This window comes from Urocitellus parryii, chromosome 1 (assembly GCF_045843805.1).
Source record: "Urocitellus parryii isolate mUroPar1 chromosome 1, mUroPar1.hap1, whole genome shotgun sequence".
In the NCBI taxonomy this organism is placed as follows: Eukaryota; Metazoa; Chordata; class Mammalia; order Rodentia; family Sciuridae; genus Urocitellus; species Urocitellus parryii.
The window spans coordinates 245749779-245770546 of NC_135531.1; the positions used below are offsets into that span (position 1 = coordinate 245749779).

A 20768-nucleotide genomic window follows, 5' to 3' on the forward strand; every position below is an offset into this window, starting at 1 on the left:
ATCCATCCAGGCAAATCAAGAGAGGTGCCTGTGGAAGGGTTAGGCCTCTGTTGTACCTATCACTTATTTTGAAGAGTATAATTGCTCTAATATCTTATACATCTTTCTTTTTTATATATGCATGTTTTTATTGTGGTTAAATATACATAATATGTAATTTAACATTTTAGCCATTTTTAAGCATTTAATTCGAGGGCATTTCTGTTGCCAGGCAACTGTTCCCACCACTTAGCTCTAGAACTTTCTCATCTTCTCAAAACTAGCAACGTATTTTTAAATGTTATTTTCTTTTTATTAAGTAGGAAAAGATGCTGTGTTTTCCAACTTGTCCCTTAGAGATAATAAGGAGGATAATAATCATAAAACTTTCTTTAATTCTCAAATAACCTCAGGGAATTCATGTTCTGGCCTCTACTCCACAGAGGAAGAAGCTGGTAGGGGCCAGGGATGGGCATGGAGTGTGGCTAGCCGAGCTCTAAGCCACGATGTGCCTCCCAGGTATCTCCCTCTCAGCTGGTCCTCTCCACTTCCTTACACCCGGCCAGGGACTGGCAGGCCCCTGGCAGGGCTCCCAGCCTCCCCTCCTGGGTCTCTGGGTTAAAGTCCCTCTGCTCTGCTGGGCCTGGATGTTCTTCACACGAGAAGTCATTTTACAGAATCAAAGCTTTTTGAAAGAAACCATGCTAAACTCAGGTAGGTAAAGAAAGACAACAGGAATCTTAACACTTTCTTATCCTGATTGTACACTGTAAAAATACACAATCAGGGTGCTGTGAGACCAAGAGCATTTTATTGGTGAATGTGGGTGGACTAGGATGATGCACCAAATTGAGAGATAAAAAACCTGGTTTCTGACCATGTCTTGTCACACATAATACTACACGAACTTCAAAAAGTTACTACAACTCTACAGACCACAGTTTGTGTGTGTGTGTGTGTGTGTGTGTATGTGTGTGTGTGTGTGTGTGTGTGTCTATAGATAGATAGATAGATAGATAGATAGATAGATAGATAGTTGGACACAATATCTTTATTTATTTATTTACTTATTTTTTATGTGGTGCTGAGGATCAAACCCAGTGCCTCACACATGCTAGGCAAGCACTCTACCAGTAAGCCACAACCTCAGCCCCTACAGACCACAGTTTTTGAAAATTAGAGTCCAGATTTAAACATTATCTAAGGCCCTTTCCAGTTCTAAAATGCTATAATCTAGCAAATGATGCACACTTTTTTACATTAGGTTCAATAAGGGCCCAGCAATATCTTAGTATCACCTCATATGTCTTTTGTAGAGGTTAGAATTTCCAAACTAAACTCTAATTAACTAAGCCTTACAGGTCTAGCATCTTTGGAACGTTGAGTGGAGGGACTCTGGAACCACTCGCCAACTCTACTTTAGCCACAGAAGCCCCAATATGAACTGGGGTGTACACTGGCATTCCACATAAGATTTTATTTACATAAAGAGATTCATGGCAATAATAGAACTTGAAATTTATTATCTAGAGAAATTATTCTCAAGGTACAGGGGGACTTGGAAAACATATGAGAATCTCTGAGGATCAATAAAAGTGGAGATTCCTAGGACACACTACAATCTTCTGATTCAGACTCTGAATAGAGGACTCACTTTTCTTTTTAACCTTTCCAAGTGATTCCTAAACTAAATTTTGAGAAAACTAAAATTTTAAACTAAAACTAAAAACTAGAAACACTAAAATTTGAGAAACACTGGCATACGTTAATAAGCACTTATTATTGAAGCTAATTTACTGAACAAACCCATGGAGCTAATGCTAGATTTCTCAGAGGTCATGAGATGTGGGTTCAGAAGAAGCTAAACTTCAGCTTAAGTACCCCACATTAAAATCTAGGAACAAGTGGCCTCGTTGACATCCTGAAACTTAAATATAAATACTCCACTCTAAATAGTTAAGACAGTAAGAGGAAATCCAAGAAAAAACTCTCTCCATGGCCACTGCCATAGCACTGATTCCCTAGGCAGGGCAAAGAGGCAGAATCAACATGTGTGGGAAGGGGCAGGGTTGTACTATTGATCCTTCTGTTCTTGTCATCATCCTCTTTCCCCCTCCCTCAAACTGGACTTTGGTCTCCATTGGACGGCCTGGTTAGTGATCAGATGAGATGTAAATTTATCTCAGCAAATGGGCAGATGGGGAAGGAAGGTCAATGGCCAAAGGGAATGAGCTCCATATATATCAGGGGAAGCCAATGAACTGTATCAATCAAGGGGGAGAAAGGACTATGGGTGGGAGCTTAAATTGGTTACAGTGGACTGACTTAATAAACCCCAATCCTGAATGGTTACATTTATAAGTCCACCATGAGAAAATTATAAAACTATGGTATCATCACCAAAATGGCAAGATGGTACAGCCATAATAAATTAGTTTGAAGGAAAAAATATAAACTTTGTGATAGATGACAGATGGTTGTGTTTAAAAGATTTCTTTGCTGTTGTTATTTTAACACTCAAGTAAGTCTGATTCCATTTGTATAAAGTGCAAAAAACAAAACATGATTGGGGAGTCAGGATGGTGGGTCTCTTCCTCATCAGGGGGAGTTAGTGACTGGCAGAGGGCCCAAAGAGGATTTCTAGGGCGTTGATGATGTGCTGTTTGGTTGTAGAGGTATGTTCAGTTGGAAAATATTCAGGAGGCTGAATGTGCTGTTTTCTGCTATATTTTATTTGAAGAAAAAAGTTTTAAAAGTTCAGGTAGCTGAATATTTTGTCCCTTATTCTTTAATTTTTAAGCAAGTAGCTTTTTAGTTTAAGAGCATCAATTTGTTTTCCTCCAAACTCAATTGTAATCTCTAGAGATTAAGAACCCCTGGCCCTAAACACAGTTGAAACTCAAGGATTAATTACACTTTTCGGATTTGCTGTCTACTTTCAGACTTTCATTTTGAAGGATGCTTTAATCACAAAAGTATGCAATCACAAAGAGGTGGTAAATGTCTCCCTCTATTTTTCCAGGCCTACACATTTGCACCCATCCTATACATAATCCAGCAACCATGCTGGGATCCTATCAGAGCTCACTAACACAGAGCATTCATCCTGAATCCATTCCTATTCCTAGAAAAACTATCCTTCTGGGGAAAAAACACTTACACAATAATCCACACCATCTCCAGTACAGCAGGGGGTTCAGTTATAAGTACACTGGAGTCAATAAGAGGAAAAGAAAACAGTTTTTCAGAGGGGCTGGGATGGCTCTTTTTTTTTTTTCCCCTTAATGCTAAAAAGCCCAAAATTGTCATGCTGATAATGTTGTTTGATAATAACAAACACTGTTATGATGAAAGGTACAGACCCCAGATGTCCCCTACTGGGCGGCACCACTGAAAACCACTGAACAAGGGCTGCACGTCTTGAAATTTGTGCTCAGTTCACATTCAGGTCCACACTATCTCCTTGGAAGGCTATGGACAGCGCCAGCCCTCCTCCAAGGCCTGGACTTTCTTATTACTATGAATCATGAGAACATCTCTTGACCAGTGGTTATAGGTACATGGCCCACAAGGTCACAGTGAATGCTCATGGCCTAAGGTGGGAGGGAGATTTGGAGGATCAACTGGTAAATCACTCCCACAGCTGAGCAGTTGATACCAAGTCTAAGATCTGTCCCCAATCCTGAGATAGGAGGAATGAGACTGGAAGAAGCAGCAAACAAGCAAGAAAACTCTGCTTTAGATAAAAAGAATTCAAGAATAGAAACTCAGGAACTAAGTGTTACTCTGACGTGATCAGCTATAGGACCGAAGTGGCAAAGTCAGGACCACCACCGAATCTTCTTAATTGGGGCATTTAATCATCAGAGAGAAGCATAAGTTTGCTGGACAGTTTCCTCACTATATGTTGTAGCAAATATTTTTAAGGTGAAAATATATTAAAATAACAATAACGACAACAAGAATAGTGAGGAATAATTTCTAAAAATCAAGTTTGAGGGCCACCCAAGCCCAAAGCACACTGCTTCTGTAGTTTGTCCTGAGGGTATGGACAGTGACTGGCACAGAGAGAAAAAGGTCACACAGGCTGACACAGACACTGAACAGGGGAAACCTGTCAGGACCCAATGTTGGCTCACAAAGTCACTGCGACTGCTCTTGCGGCGGGTGAGGGGCTTCCCCAGGGAGGTTCCTGCTGCCTAAACCCATCCTGTAAGAGAAGGAAGCTGGGCATGTGCAGAGGCTTCCTTGGTCTGACCTCAAAGTAGGAAATCATAATGAAATTTTAGTGAAACTCCCAAGCTGTCTGATTTGAGATGTCACTAGTATCAAATAAATCACATACCACTCCTTTGCTTCTATGCAGACTTTCAGAATCTACATTCACCTACCCATACAACAGCCCCTTCCCTTCCAATCTCAGATCAGACTACCTGTTGCAGGAAAAGCAATGTTTGAAACTGCCTCAACTTTGACTAGCATGGGATCTTAAATAAATTCCTTAATTCATCTGAGCTTCATATATAAGATCAAGCAATCCGATTAGCTGACTTCCACGCATCAATCCATAAACTATATATAAGTTTGATCTACTTCACAAAATTATCCAAACAACAAAAAAGAAAGCATGTGAAAGTGCTTTATTGAAGTGTAAAATAGTACTACACAAATTTGAGTTACTATAAGAAATACTTCTTTTAAAAAGTAGAGCTGTTAGCCTTACAATAATTCAGTGAGGTCATTTAAGAGATGGACCAATCTGCACACTCCAACCAGATGCCCCTCAGCTGAGCTACAGAAGGCAAAAGACACAGAGGAATGCAGATGTCACAGTTGTAGGACAAGGAAGGTCAGAGGTGGCAATAGAGTGTCTAGCCAGAAAAGGAAGGCAGAGTGGCCGGGTGGGGACAGACAACTAGTGAGGGCAGTCGAGGGATTAAACAGACTGTAGGAAGGATGAGACACACATGGGAATGGGGGACGGAGCTCAACAGTCATCAGGTACACTCAGACCCTACTTTGTAACCTAACTACCTCAATTGTATAAATCCATAAATCCTCAAATTTTCAAACTGCTTGCTCCTGCAATGTGTGTGTGTGTGTGTGTGTGTGTTTGTGTGTGTACTTAATCTCATTTTTAGAGGAAGGTATTTTCAGTTCTGAGTTTTTAAAATATAAAAATTCTGGTTATATTTTATTTAAAAAAGCATCATTTATTGAGTACTAAATAAATCAGGGCTGAGGCATATTTCTCAGTGGGCATACTGTTAGAATTCTGGGCAAGACAGTTCTTTGTTGGGTCAGACTGTCCCATCATTGCAGGAGGTTTGGCATCTCAGGGCTCAGCCACTACATCCAGCAACTCTTTGCAAACACTATTATGATGAAAGACAATCCACAGACCCCAAGTGCCCCCTAGTAGGGGGCACCACTGAAAACCACTGAACAAGGGGGACACGTCTTGGGATTTGTCTGCCTATTCATCTGTCACTCATGAAATAGAATGGACCATTAAATTGCTCTCACTTGAGAACATATGAACTTATTGAAATGAATTGTCAATTGTTTGCAAATAAGAAATACCAAGAGGAATTTTATCTATGTAAGGCAATTATCAGTGTTAAAAAAAAACTGAGGTATCATAAATGGTGATCACCACTTCAGCAAGAAGCTCCTCATCCTCACTGAATATAAACTAAAGAACAAAATTATGTCCAACAAAAATTGGAGCAATTGATGTGACTAGGGGGATGCCACTAATGGATGAACTTGTGCAATGCTGTCTCCTTATCCCGCCCCCAGAAGCTCTGGTTACTATTAATCTACATACACATACAAACAAAGGTCTCCCAGAATAATTCGTCACGTTCTCAATTCATTTTGCTCCAATTATATCTAAATATCTCCCAGGAATATTCCTCTTTCCTGACTCTGATCTTTTCTCCTAGAGTAAACTATAGGAAGTTTTAATTCCTTGTCCCTCCACCTGCTTCAGATGACAAATGATTAATTAATCTCTTGTTCTATTTTTAAAAATATTTTTTAGTTGTTGATAAATCTTTATTTTATTCATTTACTTATATGTGGTGCTGAGAATCAAACCCAGTGCCTCATACATATCAGGCAAGCGCTCTACCACTGAGCCACAATCCCAGCCCCTTATTCTATTTTTTTTAAATATATTTTTTAAAAATGTATTTTAAAAATAGGTTTTCTATGAATAATATGTTTTAGTGATCCAAATGTACAAACAAGGGGAGGATCTGGTACAACAGAATTTCAAAAGGATTAAGCCAATTTTTGAAAAAAACGATAGTACTATTTATCTCTTTTGTTAGCTTCTCCAAAACTAAGAATGAATTCAGTATTTTGTCCCTTTAAATTTGTGCCCTCCTCTTCTTACACCCCTCATTTTCAAAATACACAGTCAAAGCTCTTGCCATGATCCCACATAAGATGGGTGAACAGAGAAGAGGGTGAATAAGAAGAGAAAAGCAACAAAGCTAAGGGTACATTTTCTAATGTTTTCTTACACACAGTATTTACTGATCTGTATAATTATTCCTCAAAAATGCATTGGTTTCACAGAACAACACTACTTTAAGGGACTCTAGAAATTTAAATTGAGTTTAAATTTTGTCCAGACTATGCCTGGCACTTTGAATGCAGACTGTGTAACTATTTTCTAGCACCACTAATCCTCAACCATCTCTCCTCTAAGTGCTAAGTGTCTCCTGAAAGTAAAAGAAATGAAACATCTTTTAAATGCCCAGATAACTGTCATGGGCCCCAAAACAGGAGGCTAATTTCTGAGATTAATAACATTTCTCTTCATATCCCCAAGGGAAGACTTCAGAATCTTATGCTTAATTATTTTAAAAAGATGGAAGTAAACAAAAAGGCAGTATATTACTCAGAATGAGGCTTTTCTAAGAAACTGGACCAATTTGCTAACTGAATGAAAATTCATGCTGCTATTAGGCATAATTTTTAAAGATTCTATTATGCACCCAATTGCCCAATATTTCTGGATCTCAGTTCCATGATTACAGTATTTACTCCACAGGCAGTGCAGTGTTTACTTTTCCCCCAGCTGTCTTTTCATTCAACAGAGTGAGGCCCAAGAGAGTCAGGGCATAGCATTTTCCAGACTACATCACCCTGTCAAGGAGCAACCCCAAGACTCCTGCCTCCCTAGGACCCATGGATCGGATCTGCTTGTGTCCCTTGCACCCTGTGATTAAGGTGGGCCCTTTAGTCAACAGCTGCTCACTTGGTGGGAGAGCCTCATCCACCCTCTGGTACCGGCTGACATCCTGGCGCACTGAAGGTAGTGACCGCAAGGGCTGGTGGCCATTGGCTTGAGAACCTAGGATTAAAGGTACAAAGTTACCTTGGTATTGCTTTCATTCTCAGTGTTAAACAGTCTTAATTTAAAAAAAAAAACAAAAGATCTAACATCAATCCTGGGGCTGGTATCTGTTTTCTGTAGTCTCATTTCCCATATGAGAATCAAGAAATGAAAAAAGAGAATAAATAGCAATTTATTTATAAAGCAATGTCTTCTGCATACATTTCCTCCCCCTTTGTCCCCCTCCTCCTCCCTCACTCACCTGGCCTCTGCTCTGCACATGCACTAATGCTTTAGGGTACAAAAAGGCCACAAGATAATGAAAGAAGCAAAAATAAAACAGGAGAAAGAGGAAAAAGAAGAAATAATTTAGGTAGAAAAATTAATTATAGAATAAGAAAACCATGCCAATTTCAGTCTATCTTATTTTGGCATATGAAATAATTACCCTTTAACTTTTTAATGCATCTGTATTAAAACATTATAAAAGAATCATTCTAGAGAGCCACATTCACTGAGATTCAATGCAAATTTTATGTCTAAATTTGCGTCTTCAGACACTGGCTTGTGCTTCAAGTGTCAGAATGTATCACCTAACTTGATTGACATCTCTTATGCTATGCAGGACAAAAAACAAAAACAAAAACTGATGCAAAGCACATACTAACCTGCTGCTCTGAGGTTTTATGAAGGGGGTGTGACTTAGGTTTTCTTAATAACCTCTGTAGATTATACTAGGTCGAAACTGCCAGTCCATTTGGTTTTGTATCAGGACCCATTAGAAATTCATTATTTAAGTTTGAAACCTCTTGTTTGCCAGGTCTCTTATTTTAGCCACAGAAGATGTATTAAATAATAATAATAATAAATACTGATTTAGAACTGAGGCCTAACAAATGCCCATACATTTGTTCCCTGTTTCCAGCTCTTTCTGGTTCTATTTTTGATCTTCCCCCTCTTTCCCTTCTCATTCCTTTTGCTAACTCCAGAACCCCACAGCGAGGAATTCAGGTCATATGCAACTGCAATATAATTTGCATTGAGGGGAAAAACAACACAACTTCTCTCCAAGCACTGAGTCTCCTGCATCCTACCTCCAGTAGCGCCTTCCTCCTGGGCAATGGCCCCTTCACAAGCGCCTTGGGCATCCCCAGCATCACCTTCTTCCTGGGGCTGGCTTTCAGGGGCAGCAGCAGCAGCTCCCTCTAGGCTCCCTCTCCGCTGCCAGACCTCCCCAAGCTCCTCCTGGTCAGGTAATGTGGCTGAATCTGTCGCTGGCCCTTCCTCCTCCCCACTGGGCACCTGTACCACAGGTAAAGAACCTGGAGTGCATATGGGATCTTGAGACCCTTCAGCAGGGCCACTGCTGGGGGGCTCTGCTGCACAGGCCCCATCTTCCTCTTCCTGAGAAGAAAAGGCTGGGGTTTCGGGAAACCGTGCACTCTCCATGGAGGAGCACCGAGTGTCCACTGAGGACAGCTGTGTGGTCACACTCTCGTTGCAGGAGCTGTCAGCACCTTCCAGGTCACTCTCTCCCTCAGGCCTGGTGCTGGCTTCACTCACGCTCTCTGTCCTGGCAGGGTCGCTGGGTTCTGTTTCGGAGGACACCTGGGACGGCTCAGACCCCTGATCCAGGGACTCGGTCTCACTGATGGCTCTTCGGCTCCCTCCTGATGTGTCAGAAGTCCCCGTGTCCGCCCCACTTGTAGGCTGATCAACCTCTTGAGAGCCACACAACTCAGTGCTGCCCTGGTCAGCACTGGGTTGAGACTCTGGGCCAGTTTCGCTTTCCTCTGGGGCTGGGCCTGAGGGCAAGGAGCCATCTGCAAGCTCGGGAAGGTTCTCTGGCTTATCCTCAAAGGAAGCTGCTTCGTGCAGAGAGGTTTCCTCGTTTTCAACTGGGTGGTCATCCTCTGGCTTTGTCTGAGATGTCAGGCTGCCATCATCAGTTCTCGATGCCCTGCTAAACATGATCAAACCACCTTCTTCTTCCAAGGAAGATGGGTAACCCAGGTCTTGCTGGAACTCATGGTCTTCTTCATCAGAATCAATATGAAGCATTGCATTGAGTCTTGTGTCAGTGGGAAAACTACTCCTTAGTTTTGGAGAGGCTCCCATGGCCCTCTCAGAGGAGGTTGCTGCTCCTGGCCTGGAAGGGCCATTGTGTTCAATAGCATCTAAATAATCATTGAGTGAATCCTGACGGCCTCTGGGAGGTGAGGTCCTTGAAGAAGTAGAGGTTAAATCCTCTGTGTCTATTTCCAGAGTAGAACTAGTCCTGAAAGAATGCTTGGGTGTCCCCTCAGCAGTGCTTTCCTCAGACACTGGTCCATTAGCACAAACAGGGCTGTCATGATGGCTCCCTGGCATGTCCTCGTCATCAGACGGGCTTCCTAGATCTCCGTTCACAGTACTGACTCCAAGGATTGTGCCAACAGCTTCTGGAGACGCATCTGGATGAGAAAGCAGCATTTGTAAAGATGAACTAGAAATAGCAAATGAACTTTTCATGATCTTTTGTCTCGTGACCAATTGGTTCAAAGAATTTGGTCATCCCACTAAAGCCATTTGGTGGTATTACCAACTTGCTGAGTTTCAACACTCCCCGACGACACAGCAGGTAGCGAGTTTGACACGTGAGTTATGTATATGCTAACTTCTGCAGGAATTCTGCTGCTTAGTTTCAAAATGCAGGTGAAATTCTAAGAGACATTTTGTGATAAACAGACTTTCCTCTCTGCTTTGAAAATCTCAGCAAGTGATTATCATATTTCAAATGATTATTTGAAAGCTATTTTATTTTCAGAACAGAACACAAACTCAATTCTGTTCAAATGCCAACTGCCCAGAAAGCAAGATTTAGCAAGTGTTTATGGATGTGTACAGGCACCTCACCTTCATGGACAGAAGATGTGACTTCCACTTTAAACTGCAGGTACCCGCTCACATGATCAGCTGGGAGCCTTCTGCCAAGGTTGTAGCTGAGCATCTGATCCCTGCAGGAGGAGAAATGGTTCTCACATCCTTACGACACAGGTGTCAGCCTTCACATTATTCCCACAGGCACCCCCAAATCCCACATATTTTCCTTGAAAATTTCAGACTCATAAGTAAAGAAAATACAAGGCACATTATAGCCCATGTGGACACTTATAAAGCCAGGGATAAAAGGAAAACTTGTTGAAAAGAAAATTATTAGGAGAGAGCATCATGGAAACACAGGAAAGGGCCATACACAGGCAGCAGACCCAGCTGGTATGATTAGATGGACTACTCACCTCTCCTTCCTCACCTGCAAAGGTAGGGGTGGACCTGCTGTCCCTCACTGTGAGGGAGCCTGGCAGATCACTGATTCTCAAGGCACCTTGTGAGCCATGCTGATGGGATGGTTGGAGAATGTGTCACTATGGGGCCAGAGGGGTCATGTCCCCCACATGGTGCTGGAGGGATTCACAACTGGGTCTGCCCAGTTTCTGCCCAGCCTTGCTGCCAGGCTTGGTTAGCCACTTTCCTCAAGGATGAAATTCTCTGTCTATTTCAAGACCATGTCTATTTTTTGAAGTCAAATGCAATTACTTAATTTGCTTGAGTGCAAGCAACTCTTATTCTGAATTAGATTTTTTTTTCTTCATTAAAAAATAATCAATGGGATAGTATCAAATCATACCATCTCTGTTCTCACACTGCCCTCTAATGGCTATTTAAGAAGGAGAACATCATGCCTCTGCCTAACATCTGCATTACTGGACAGTTTAGAGTATTCAGTCAGCTATTTGGCATAACTCTGCATAATTTCTATGTTCTCCTCTATTTCCTCAGTACACTCCTAATAGGCATTGTCTGTTTAAAAGAACACATATTAAGTTAAAATCCCAGTTCAGTTCTTATAAATTATTCTGGTCTCAAAGCAAGACTTTCTTAGAGAGTTCTTTTTCTTGCCTAGAGATGACATTGTGATAATTTCACTTTCTTGATTGATGCTTTGATGTTTCATTTCCCATACAGATGTCTTACTGTGTGCCCTGTATTACTCTGCTGAGGGCTTTATGTGCATTATTTCTTTTCATTCTCCTAGCAAACCAGAGGTAATGGTAACCCTGTTTTCTAGAGGAGGGAACCTAAGATGCAGCCTGTCAACTATTAAGTGCCAGACCTGGGAATAGACACAGATTCATCTGACACAGAAGCCCCTCCTTGGCAGTCACTGCACCTCATTTTTACATACATCTCAGTGATTCCAGACCGGTTTCAGTAGCACGCATCATAATGACATATTGCCTTGTGGGCCACCTTGATTTGAATAATATCAATGCTTTTTCTATTTAAACAAAAATTCTTCTGTAAAGTAATGCAAAGGGGTCTGCAACTATTAGACACTACAGGTATGTTCAAAGCCATTTAGAGTGTCCAAATAACATTATATGATGACTATTATCTGCATAATGACAGGGATGTCTTTTTCTTTTCTTCACCACTATTGTCCCAATATTTAGACAGTGCCCAACACACAGAAATGCTTGATATTTGTCCATTAATGCATGAGTTGGACCTGCTCTCAACTTTGTTGTTCACCCATCTCTTTGGAGACTCAGTCCTTTAATAATAAAATCATCATTTCTGGGTTAAAAATAAATCAATCCTCCTCTCCTCCTCCTCCTCAATCAATAAAAGCAAAGTGTTAGTGTTAATGATGAAGATTTATAAAACTGATGAGTTTTATTTAGGAAATAAATATTTGTAAGAACTGTAAGGAAAGGCTATATCTACCTGTTTTGCTCACTATCTCCTCTCCAATGCCCAACACAGTGCTTGACATTTAGTAGGCACGTAATATATAATTATGTATATATAATAACATATGTGTGTGTGTGTGTGTGTATATATATATATATATGAATTAAACTAATTAACAAGTGAGACTTTTTACTTGGAAAATGAATTTTAACTGACAAGATACTCAACTATTCAACTTGTAAGTACAGGGAACCCTCCCTATTCACTGTAGATTCTGAGCCCAGAGTTTCCCCATTCACTGAGTGCCTGTCCAGGGATTCAGCAGCTGTGCTGGTCTTGCTCACCCTGATTCATTCTGTTTCTCACTGTCATATATAATTATAAAAGAATGTGTTATACATTATTATGAAAAAATGAGTGCAAAAACATTCTCACTAAGACAGTCTCTTACTAACATAATCAGAGGAATTGACAAAGCATAGGAGCATGACGTGCCTTTTGGAAGGAACAGAAGTCATGCTCTGGAAAATTTGATGTTCAAACAAATATTCTTGAAATAGGTTATTAGTAAGGAGTTCTAGCTCATCCTCTACAACTGCACCCTGTAAAAGTTCAACAATTTCAAAGAACAGCATGCTACCAAATGCCTAACCAATCAAATACAGCATTTTTCAAGAGGTTATCAATTATTTGATGGAAAACAATAATCACATCAGAATATAGATTTATATGTAACAGCTAATATGCTAATATGTAGTATCATTGCAGTGATTTTAATCTACTTAGAAATAATCCATGATTCTGATATTTTATTAATCCATGTTGGACTTGCTTCTAGTACACATAGAATCCAGGGCTGGTAATTCTCTGGATGTTCAATTCCTTAAAAGAATAAATCAAAAGCCAGAAAGTGAATAACATTTTCAGTCATGAGATTTTATTTTTCCTTATTTGTTATTGCTGGCATACATAAATTGACACCACCGAGTGTCATATATATTATGTAAATTACATGATTATAATTATATAAATTAAATGATAAATATGTTATATTCACTGTACTCAATTCTCACTCTCTATAATCTTTCACTTTTTATAAATGCTAAAAATAATTTTAAAAGCTTTCCAAAATATATCTACTAGAAGCTCTAAATGTTATTCTTAAAAACAATTGAGATTTCTCAGCTTTCATCAGGTAAGTCAGGTTGTTAGAACTTCATATAATCTTCCGACTTGCTATGGACGGCTCAACCACAAAATCCACTGCCTCTGACCATCAGGAGGATTAGACTCCATTAGAATCTCTGAGTTTTGGGCTTTGAAGGGGCCTTAGAGATTATGTGGTCCAAATGTTTTAATTTTCAGATGAGAAAATTAAAGACCAAGAAAATTGTGATTTGCCAAAATCAAAGAGTTGATTAATAGCAGAGTGAATATGAAATATCAACTCTCCATAGGTAACAGTAATATTACATTATAGCCAGTCCTTGAGACGTTTCAGAGACACCAGGTTCTTTCTATAGCAGATGGATCCGAACTCAAATCTCAGCTCCACCATCTGCTTATTAGCCTAGGAGTCTTCTCTGAAATTATTATTATTACATTATCTACCTCTCATTGCTGTTGAGATTACATGAGCAAATGAGTGTGATATACTTAACCCCTGACATACAGTGGACTCCCAGCATCTTAGGTGATTGTTGTGACTCCAAATTACTACTGTTACTTCTGCTGCTACCATAACCACCACCACCATATGTTCAAAATGTTCTCCTACAGTAAAAGAGGTACACAACCAGATGCCTCTTAGTGCCATCTCAGAACACATGTGTTAGAGTCTGCTGGTACTTACCATGTAAAACCATGTTCAATATAATATAGAATGGAAACATGCTATGATTTCTTTACTCACAACTTACTAAAAACTCATACAAAGAAAAGCATGGATCACATGTTAAGATTCTGTTGATGCCTGAATGAATGCATATGTCTAGGAGCTTACTATTATACCTCCTTATCTAGGTCTTGTTTTGAAAGGCCACAAACAAGGTTGCTTTTATTTTTCAGAAATAATAGCTTCTCCAGATGGGCTTAATTAGGATAAAGTAAGTATCCTCTGACACTAAATTCTGCTCTAGGGAGAGTTTTATAGACAGATTTCAATACATTAAAAACACAATCGAACACTGAAATATGATTCTGAAATACAAATGGTACGTACATCTTGAAAAAGATATAGATGCCAAGAAAAAAAGATACATAATTATAATGAAGTGCTATTGACCCCGTATACTTTTAATAAGTATAAGGCCACTTTTATTTTTAAAAGAATTATGTTATCACTTCTTGTCAGTAAGAAAAGTCCTAGGGCTACCAAGTCATTTCTGTACAAACTTATCTCAGCAAGATCCCTAGAAGTCAGAGCTGATTACCCAATGGCTTGTCGCTCCAGCAGCCTCTGGACTGGAATGGTTAGTTTCCCCAGGAAACGTTTGATAATAGGACGGCTCTTGGCAAACTTGTCTTTAATTTCAATTTCCAGGACATCAGTTAGAAGTGCAAAAAAGGAATATTTCTGAAAGCAAAAGCAGGGAACATGTTGGTTCAAAACAAGGACAAATATAACACTTTACAGTGTATGAAATGATCTCTCTTAAATTGTAATGATACACAGGGTCCATATTACTAGAAAAATCTATGGCTATTGTGAATCCTGTATTTTGATATGTGCTGGATTAGAATGAACTGAAATATTTTATTAATAGCCATTTAAACTCCTAATCTCATAGGATTTTTGAAGTTGCAAAACATAGTTTATAATATTCTTTCATTTAGTGGTTACAGTAGGAACATCTATAGAGTACTGTGATATCCCTAAAAAGTATTAAAACAGTTTTTAAATGGAATTATTATCCAAGTTTAAAAGACACATGGGGTCATTTTTTTTCTTTAAACAGATGCATTTTATTTACATAATTTATGCCTTCATACAGTTGGCCTTTCCCATCTTTAGGTTCCTCATATAAGGATTCCGCCTACCTCAGTTTGAAAACATAATTAGGTCTACAATGGTTGCAACTGCAACAAATATGAACAAACATTTGTTTCTTGTCATTATTCATGAGGTCATTTTTTCTGGGACAGAAAACAAAAGCAAGAAGTTAAGATAGGCTTCGTTTTTATTTAAGAATGTCATTGGGGAAATCTAAATTGGAGTTGATAAGTATATAAAATAAATATAAAAAGCTTTACTCATTTTATCATTAAGATGGGAGGGAGGAGGCATGGGGAAAATGGAGAAACTTTGATGGGGCAAAGGAGAGGGAGGGTGGGGGGTAGGAAAGATGGTGGAATGAGATGGACATCATTACCCTTGGTACATGTATGACTACCCATATGGTGTGATGCTATATTGTGTACAATCAGAGAAATGAAAAGTTACACTGCAATTGTGTACAATGAATCAAAATGCATTCTGCTGACACATATACCTAGTTAATATAAATAAATTAATAAAAAATAAAATTTCCTTTTTAAAGCTGATGTCAGAATAAATAAAAGATAGGGCCAGAAAACTAACCAAAATAATGTCACTCTTTCCCTGACGGAATCCACAAAACTGCAGTGATGTGAATAGTGCCAACCAGCTTGGTGCTTAGGCACCACAACATTTATTTAGTCATAACAATGAAAGTTCTCCAAGGGCCAGGCAATTTGGCATCTGCTTTATGGAAAAAAAGCACTTACTTAGAATGAGAAAGCTGAACGCAAGCCCCACTTCTGCCTCTTGAGTAGTTAGTCACATAAACACTTTAACCTTTGGTTTATTTGATTGCTTGCTTGATTATTTATTTTTAGTACCAGGGGTTGAACTCAGGGGCACTCAACCACTGAGCACATCCCCAGCTCTATTTTGTATTTTCTTTAGAGACAGGGTCTCACTGAGTAGCTGTTCATTTTTGCTGAGGCTGACTTTGAACTCTGAATCCCCCTGCCTCAGCCTCCCAAACTGCTGTGATTTCAGGCAGGCACCACCACACCCAGCAAGCTTTGGTTACTTAATCCAAAACAGAGAGATGATTATCTCATTCCATAGCCTCCCCTACCAAGCTTGCACTGATGACTGCTCAAGAAAACTTGCAAATACAAAATGTTAGAAATAAAGTTATTGCTTATTACAATACCATATTCACTATGTGTCTTCTAGAGATTATATTGAGATTAATTCTGTCTTCTAGGCTTTGAAATATGTTAGATTAAGGGGTATGCCTCTAAGTATTATTTCTTATTAAGAGATCCTATGTGTATTTTTTAAAACCATGTATAAGAATGCAAGTGATGTTTGCCTGTTCAGATAACCAGAGCAACTGCCCAGGAGACACATTTTGCTGTATTGACAAGGATCAAAGAGCGTGTCACACGTCTTCTCAAATTGGTTTTAGATCTACTGCATTATCTCTCTCCAATTAAATACCTCTACAATATTGTTAGAACATATTGCTGGATCCCTGAGAAATGGTGGAAGAGTTTATGCCTTGTTCAAGCTGTAAGTAACCACATGGTGTCTTTTTGTTCATTCTCTGACTCTCGGGATTTCTAATAAGAAAATCCTTTGCTTGATATGGGCAGTGGGATGACGGGTAGCATACTGTCGCTGTGAGGAAGTCTAAAATACCATCAACACAATCTGCCGTCACTCAGGGTGACAACTCTTAGAATGGCTCATGCAACAAAAATCTAGAAATCCACAAAAGATTTGCCAAAGCCCACAGAAAAGTTCCTTCAATTTGAAAAGAATTCATTTTAGGACAAAAATATCAAAATTTTAAATAAAACTTTTACTCAGGTTCTTCAAAGTAATAATTACTGATCCTGATCTTATTTAAAATTTTGGAATTTTGTTCATGGCAAATTTCTGGCATTGATTTTAATTTTGTAAAAAAAATAATAATTTATTAAGTCAGGCATGGTGTCATGTGCCTGTAATCCCAATGACTCACGAGGCTGAGGCAGGAATATTGAAAGTTCAAGGCCTGCCTCAGTAACTTAGCAAGACACTGTTGCAAAATAAAAAAATTAACAAAGGGGTAGGATTGTAGCTCAGTGGTAGAGCCCCTCTTGGTTGAATCCTCAGTACTGCATAAAAATAAAATAAAATAAATATAGACATATTTATTTCATTAAGATATTTATTTTGATTACTGAATCTTTTGGCAGACCCTTAAATTGTGTCCCTGAAGTAAATACCTCAACTTTCTTGGACCCAACTTTAATGAGATAGAAAAATTCAGTCTAATTGTACCCTCTTTCCCTAACATCTTAGCCATATTGCCCACACATCTTAGCCATATTGCCCACACCCATGAGTAGTTCAAGGTGCATAGAGCTCAGAAGGTAAACAATGAACCTGGCTGACATTCTGTCAAGTAGAAGACCCCTAAGGGTCATCTTACCTCTCGGTGCCAAATAGGATTAGTGGTGTTACTGATGATAGTAGACCTTCTCTCCTGCCCATGGTGAGCACAGGTGGGGAAACTGCTCTTCTTCCCTGGCTGAATGGACATCTTAAGATAAGGGTCAGGATTGAAGAACATCCCTTTCTTTAGCCCAACTGCCCTAAGATCTTTAAAGAAAGAGAGAGAAGGAGGGAGAGACAAAGAAGGAGGAGGAGGGAAGAGGGAGGGATGGAAAAAGGCAGAAGGAAGGATCCACATATCCTGATTAGAACAACAGCTCAAAGATAATTCACTCTTAATCACACAAGAGGTTCTAAACACAACAATTCAGTAAAACAACAACAAAATTTATTCACGCTATAATTGCTTGGACAGATGAGGACAAGTGGGTTGTGGCTGCAATTTCAAAGATGGTTTTTCCTCACAGGTTGTAAAACTGAAGCCAAACCTTTACCACCACCTCACACCCCTGCGCTCCCTATCCTGGAAACCTTTAGATGCCAGCAGGTGCATCTTTACCACCTTTCCCAGAGTAGTAATTTGGCAACCAGAGTTTTAGACAGTGTCTTGAGAAAAATCCTTAGTAAATAGTTTATTGGACAGCAACTTCCTCCATGAAAAAAATGAATCTTTTACATACATATGGAAATGAGTTTGAATTAAGTTTAATTAGAGCAGAAGCTTCAGAGTACACATTCATGGTTGCCATGTTTAAAATGCTGTATATGTTTCATAAGTGTGAAGAACATTAGGTGGAAAGAGTGGACCAGAAATGATTCATAGATGTGGGTCTTGCCTGCTATTTTAAATAATTCTACAGATATTTTTTTCTATAGTCTGTAATCTAAATATTTGATGAATGTCCTAGAACTCACCTTAGTTTCACAAATTGTCATGTGCATAAATGTCCTAGCTAAAGTCTGTTTAGTGAGGAAACTGATACTCAAAAAAAAAAAAAATAGTCAGGCTAAGAGATATAAAAATGACAGGAACAAAAGATGGCCCTCCTGGTTCCCCAGTTCTGAGATTATCAGTGGATTAATGTAGGTCTGTGAGCTAAGCAATCATGAAAACTTCTGGAAGAAAAGAATGTAAGTAACTTCATGTGAATCAGTCTGAGGAGGTCCTAAACACTCTGGTTCAGACAGCATCAAAACCTTGGGCTTTTCAAAGGGTCTCCAGGGTCATCTCATGGAAATCCATTTCTGAAACTAGAAGGTCTTTCTTAGGAGAAGAGAATTGGCCTGGGGCTGGTTGACCATAGAATCCTCCAGGTCAAACTGGAGAGGGCTTCCAATGGCTCACAAGAACTCATGGCCTGGACATATGTGAAGAAAGCAGGTGAGGACTGCCCAGTGACACATAACTGGCAGGAGAGGGAGGAAGCTTAATACGTCAGCAAATACTGAAGTATTCAACCAAAGGACCTTGTGTTAATGACACTGCATGAAATATAATACAACCTTTAGCCTGACAACCAGCAAGAAAGGGAAGAGACAAAGAAAGGACTAGACAGACACTCAGAAAAGCTGCTGTAATCTCATTGTCCTCACAGACCCTATTGCTGATGCTTCATAAACTAAGCAGTCACTATGAAATGCAGCGTTTGCACTGTACTGTCAGTTTAATAGTGCCACACGTTTTCACTTGATTTTATTTAGCATAAAGTCGCTTTGAAAGGGAAATGCAATTTACACATTTATTTTCTTGCCTTTGAGTAGGCTTGCCTTGGACTCAGAGGCAGAATGATATACTTTAGACATTAAAATCTACTTCCAGACAAGGAATTTCTTTGCAATAAATGAAGAGGAATGTGGACAGAAGTGGCTGCTGCAAAGTCTGGCAGAGCTAAGCCATTTGCAAAAAGTGTTCCTTCAAACGAGAAGCATTTCACCAGAAGATTAAGTCACTGGGATGAAAGATGTCACTGTTAGATAACCCTGATATTAAAATCTTCCACAATGAGAAACAAGACATAGTACACACACATCTTCATTAATAAATACACTTCCAATCATTTTTAATCTGATAATTTAGTTCCCTTTATCCATTTCACTTGTGCTCTTGCTTCTTGCTTTTTTCTTGTGTATGTTTTATTGTCCATATCCACACCACATGATAGGCCAAAGAAGGACTTAAAGTCACAAAGGTATGACATGTTAAATACCCTAGTTACAGCCTTATTTGGAAGAGATTTAAAATATTAATTCAAGCACAATTTTTATTTTAGTTGTAGAGTTCAATTATTTGTATTCCTACTTATCCTTAGATACTCAAGAGTAGAATATTTGTAGGCAACCATTGTACAGTGCTTCAATGCTCTCAGATAAAAATTAGCATCCACAGTCGATATGTTACAACCAGATTAAGCTTCTAGAATTAACCTTATGGAATTGCTTTCATCTCCTATGATTTTTAGCCACTTCTGTGTATCTGCAAATGTCTGACTCTATGGTTGGAAACAAAAACAGATGTTAGGTAACCAGCCTCCATGTGAAGAGAGGTGGGATGCTAGAAGAAGTATTAAAAGAAGCATTTGGCTGTGCCCTGAAATTTATTTTTCTACTTTTCAGGAAATGCTCTAAGAATTTTAACCTTCCAGATGGTCATTCTCCCACGGTGAGTTAATAGCATGCCCTCCGGAGTTAAAATCACTATGTGAGTGTTATATTTAGAATGGTATCAATTGAAAGCATGAGGCAATAACTGTAAACTAAGAAACCCATTGGGTATAGAGCGAAATTTCATGTTGTACAAAAGAAACCATGGTATGTTTGAACTTTAAAGTTTCTGAGCTATTGGGGTTAGATAATTGTTCACTACTATAACAAGGAATTTCAGTACCTGCAGCCTCTCAGGACTACAAAGTTCTAAACAACCAAGATGTTTTCAGAAAACAGGAGATAGGGGTAGGAGAGTAGTACAACAGGATTTTAGCTGTCCTTCTAAAAACCTAGATGTTGTTTAAATCCTACGGGTTCCAAACAAAATTATTTAATAGGCTGAGGCAGGAGGATCACAAGTTCAAGTCCAGCCTCAGCAACTTAGCAAGGCTCTGTCACAAAATGGAAAAATTAAAACCAAAAAGGACTGGGTATATAGTGCAATAATAAAGAGCCCCTGGGTTCAATTTTCAGTAAAAAAAAAAAAAAGAAAAAGAAAAAGAAAGAAAGAAAAGAAAACTATAATTAGTGGCCAGATTTGGACCATAACCTGCCAGTTCAATTAGCATGTTGTATTACATTATA

At 39.1% G+C, this 20768-nt stretch overlaps 1 protein-coding gene across 3 annotated transcripts in view; it reads right to left on the reverse strand.

Annotated features, from left to right (window-relative positions):
- Nucleotides 1–20768, reverse strand: part of Hecw2 (HECT, C2 and WW domain containing E3 ubiquitin protein ligase 2) — a 212444-nt gene that overhangs the window by 102600 nt on the left and 89076 nt on the right. For 2 of the 3 annotated variants that reach the window (XM_026408846.2, XM_026408847.2), the window contains exons 5-9: nucleotides 17518–17687; nucleotides 14497–14639; nucleotides 10226–10326; nucleotides 8425–9783; nucleotides 7253–7348 (exon numbers count right to left, since the gene is read on the reverse strand). In XM_026408846.2, the coding sequence (XP_026264631.2) occupies nucleotides 7253–7348; nucleotides 8425–9783; nucleotides 10226–10326; nucleotides 14497–14639; nucleotides 17518–17687 (1869 nt within the window). The remainder of the gene's footprint in view (nucleotides 1–7252; nucleotides 7349–8424; nucleotides 9784–10225; nucleotides 10327–14496; nucleotides 14640–17517; nucleotides 17688–20768) is intronic. The other variant, XM_077803065.1, reaches the window with a different exon arrangement.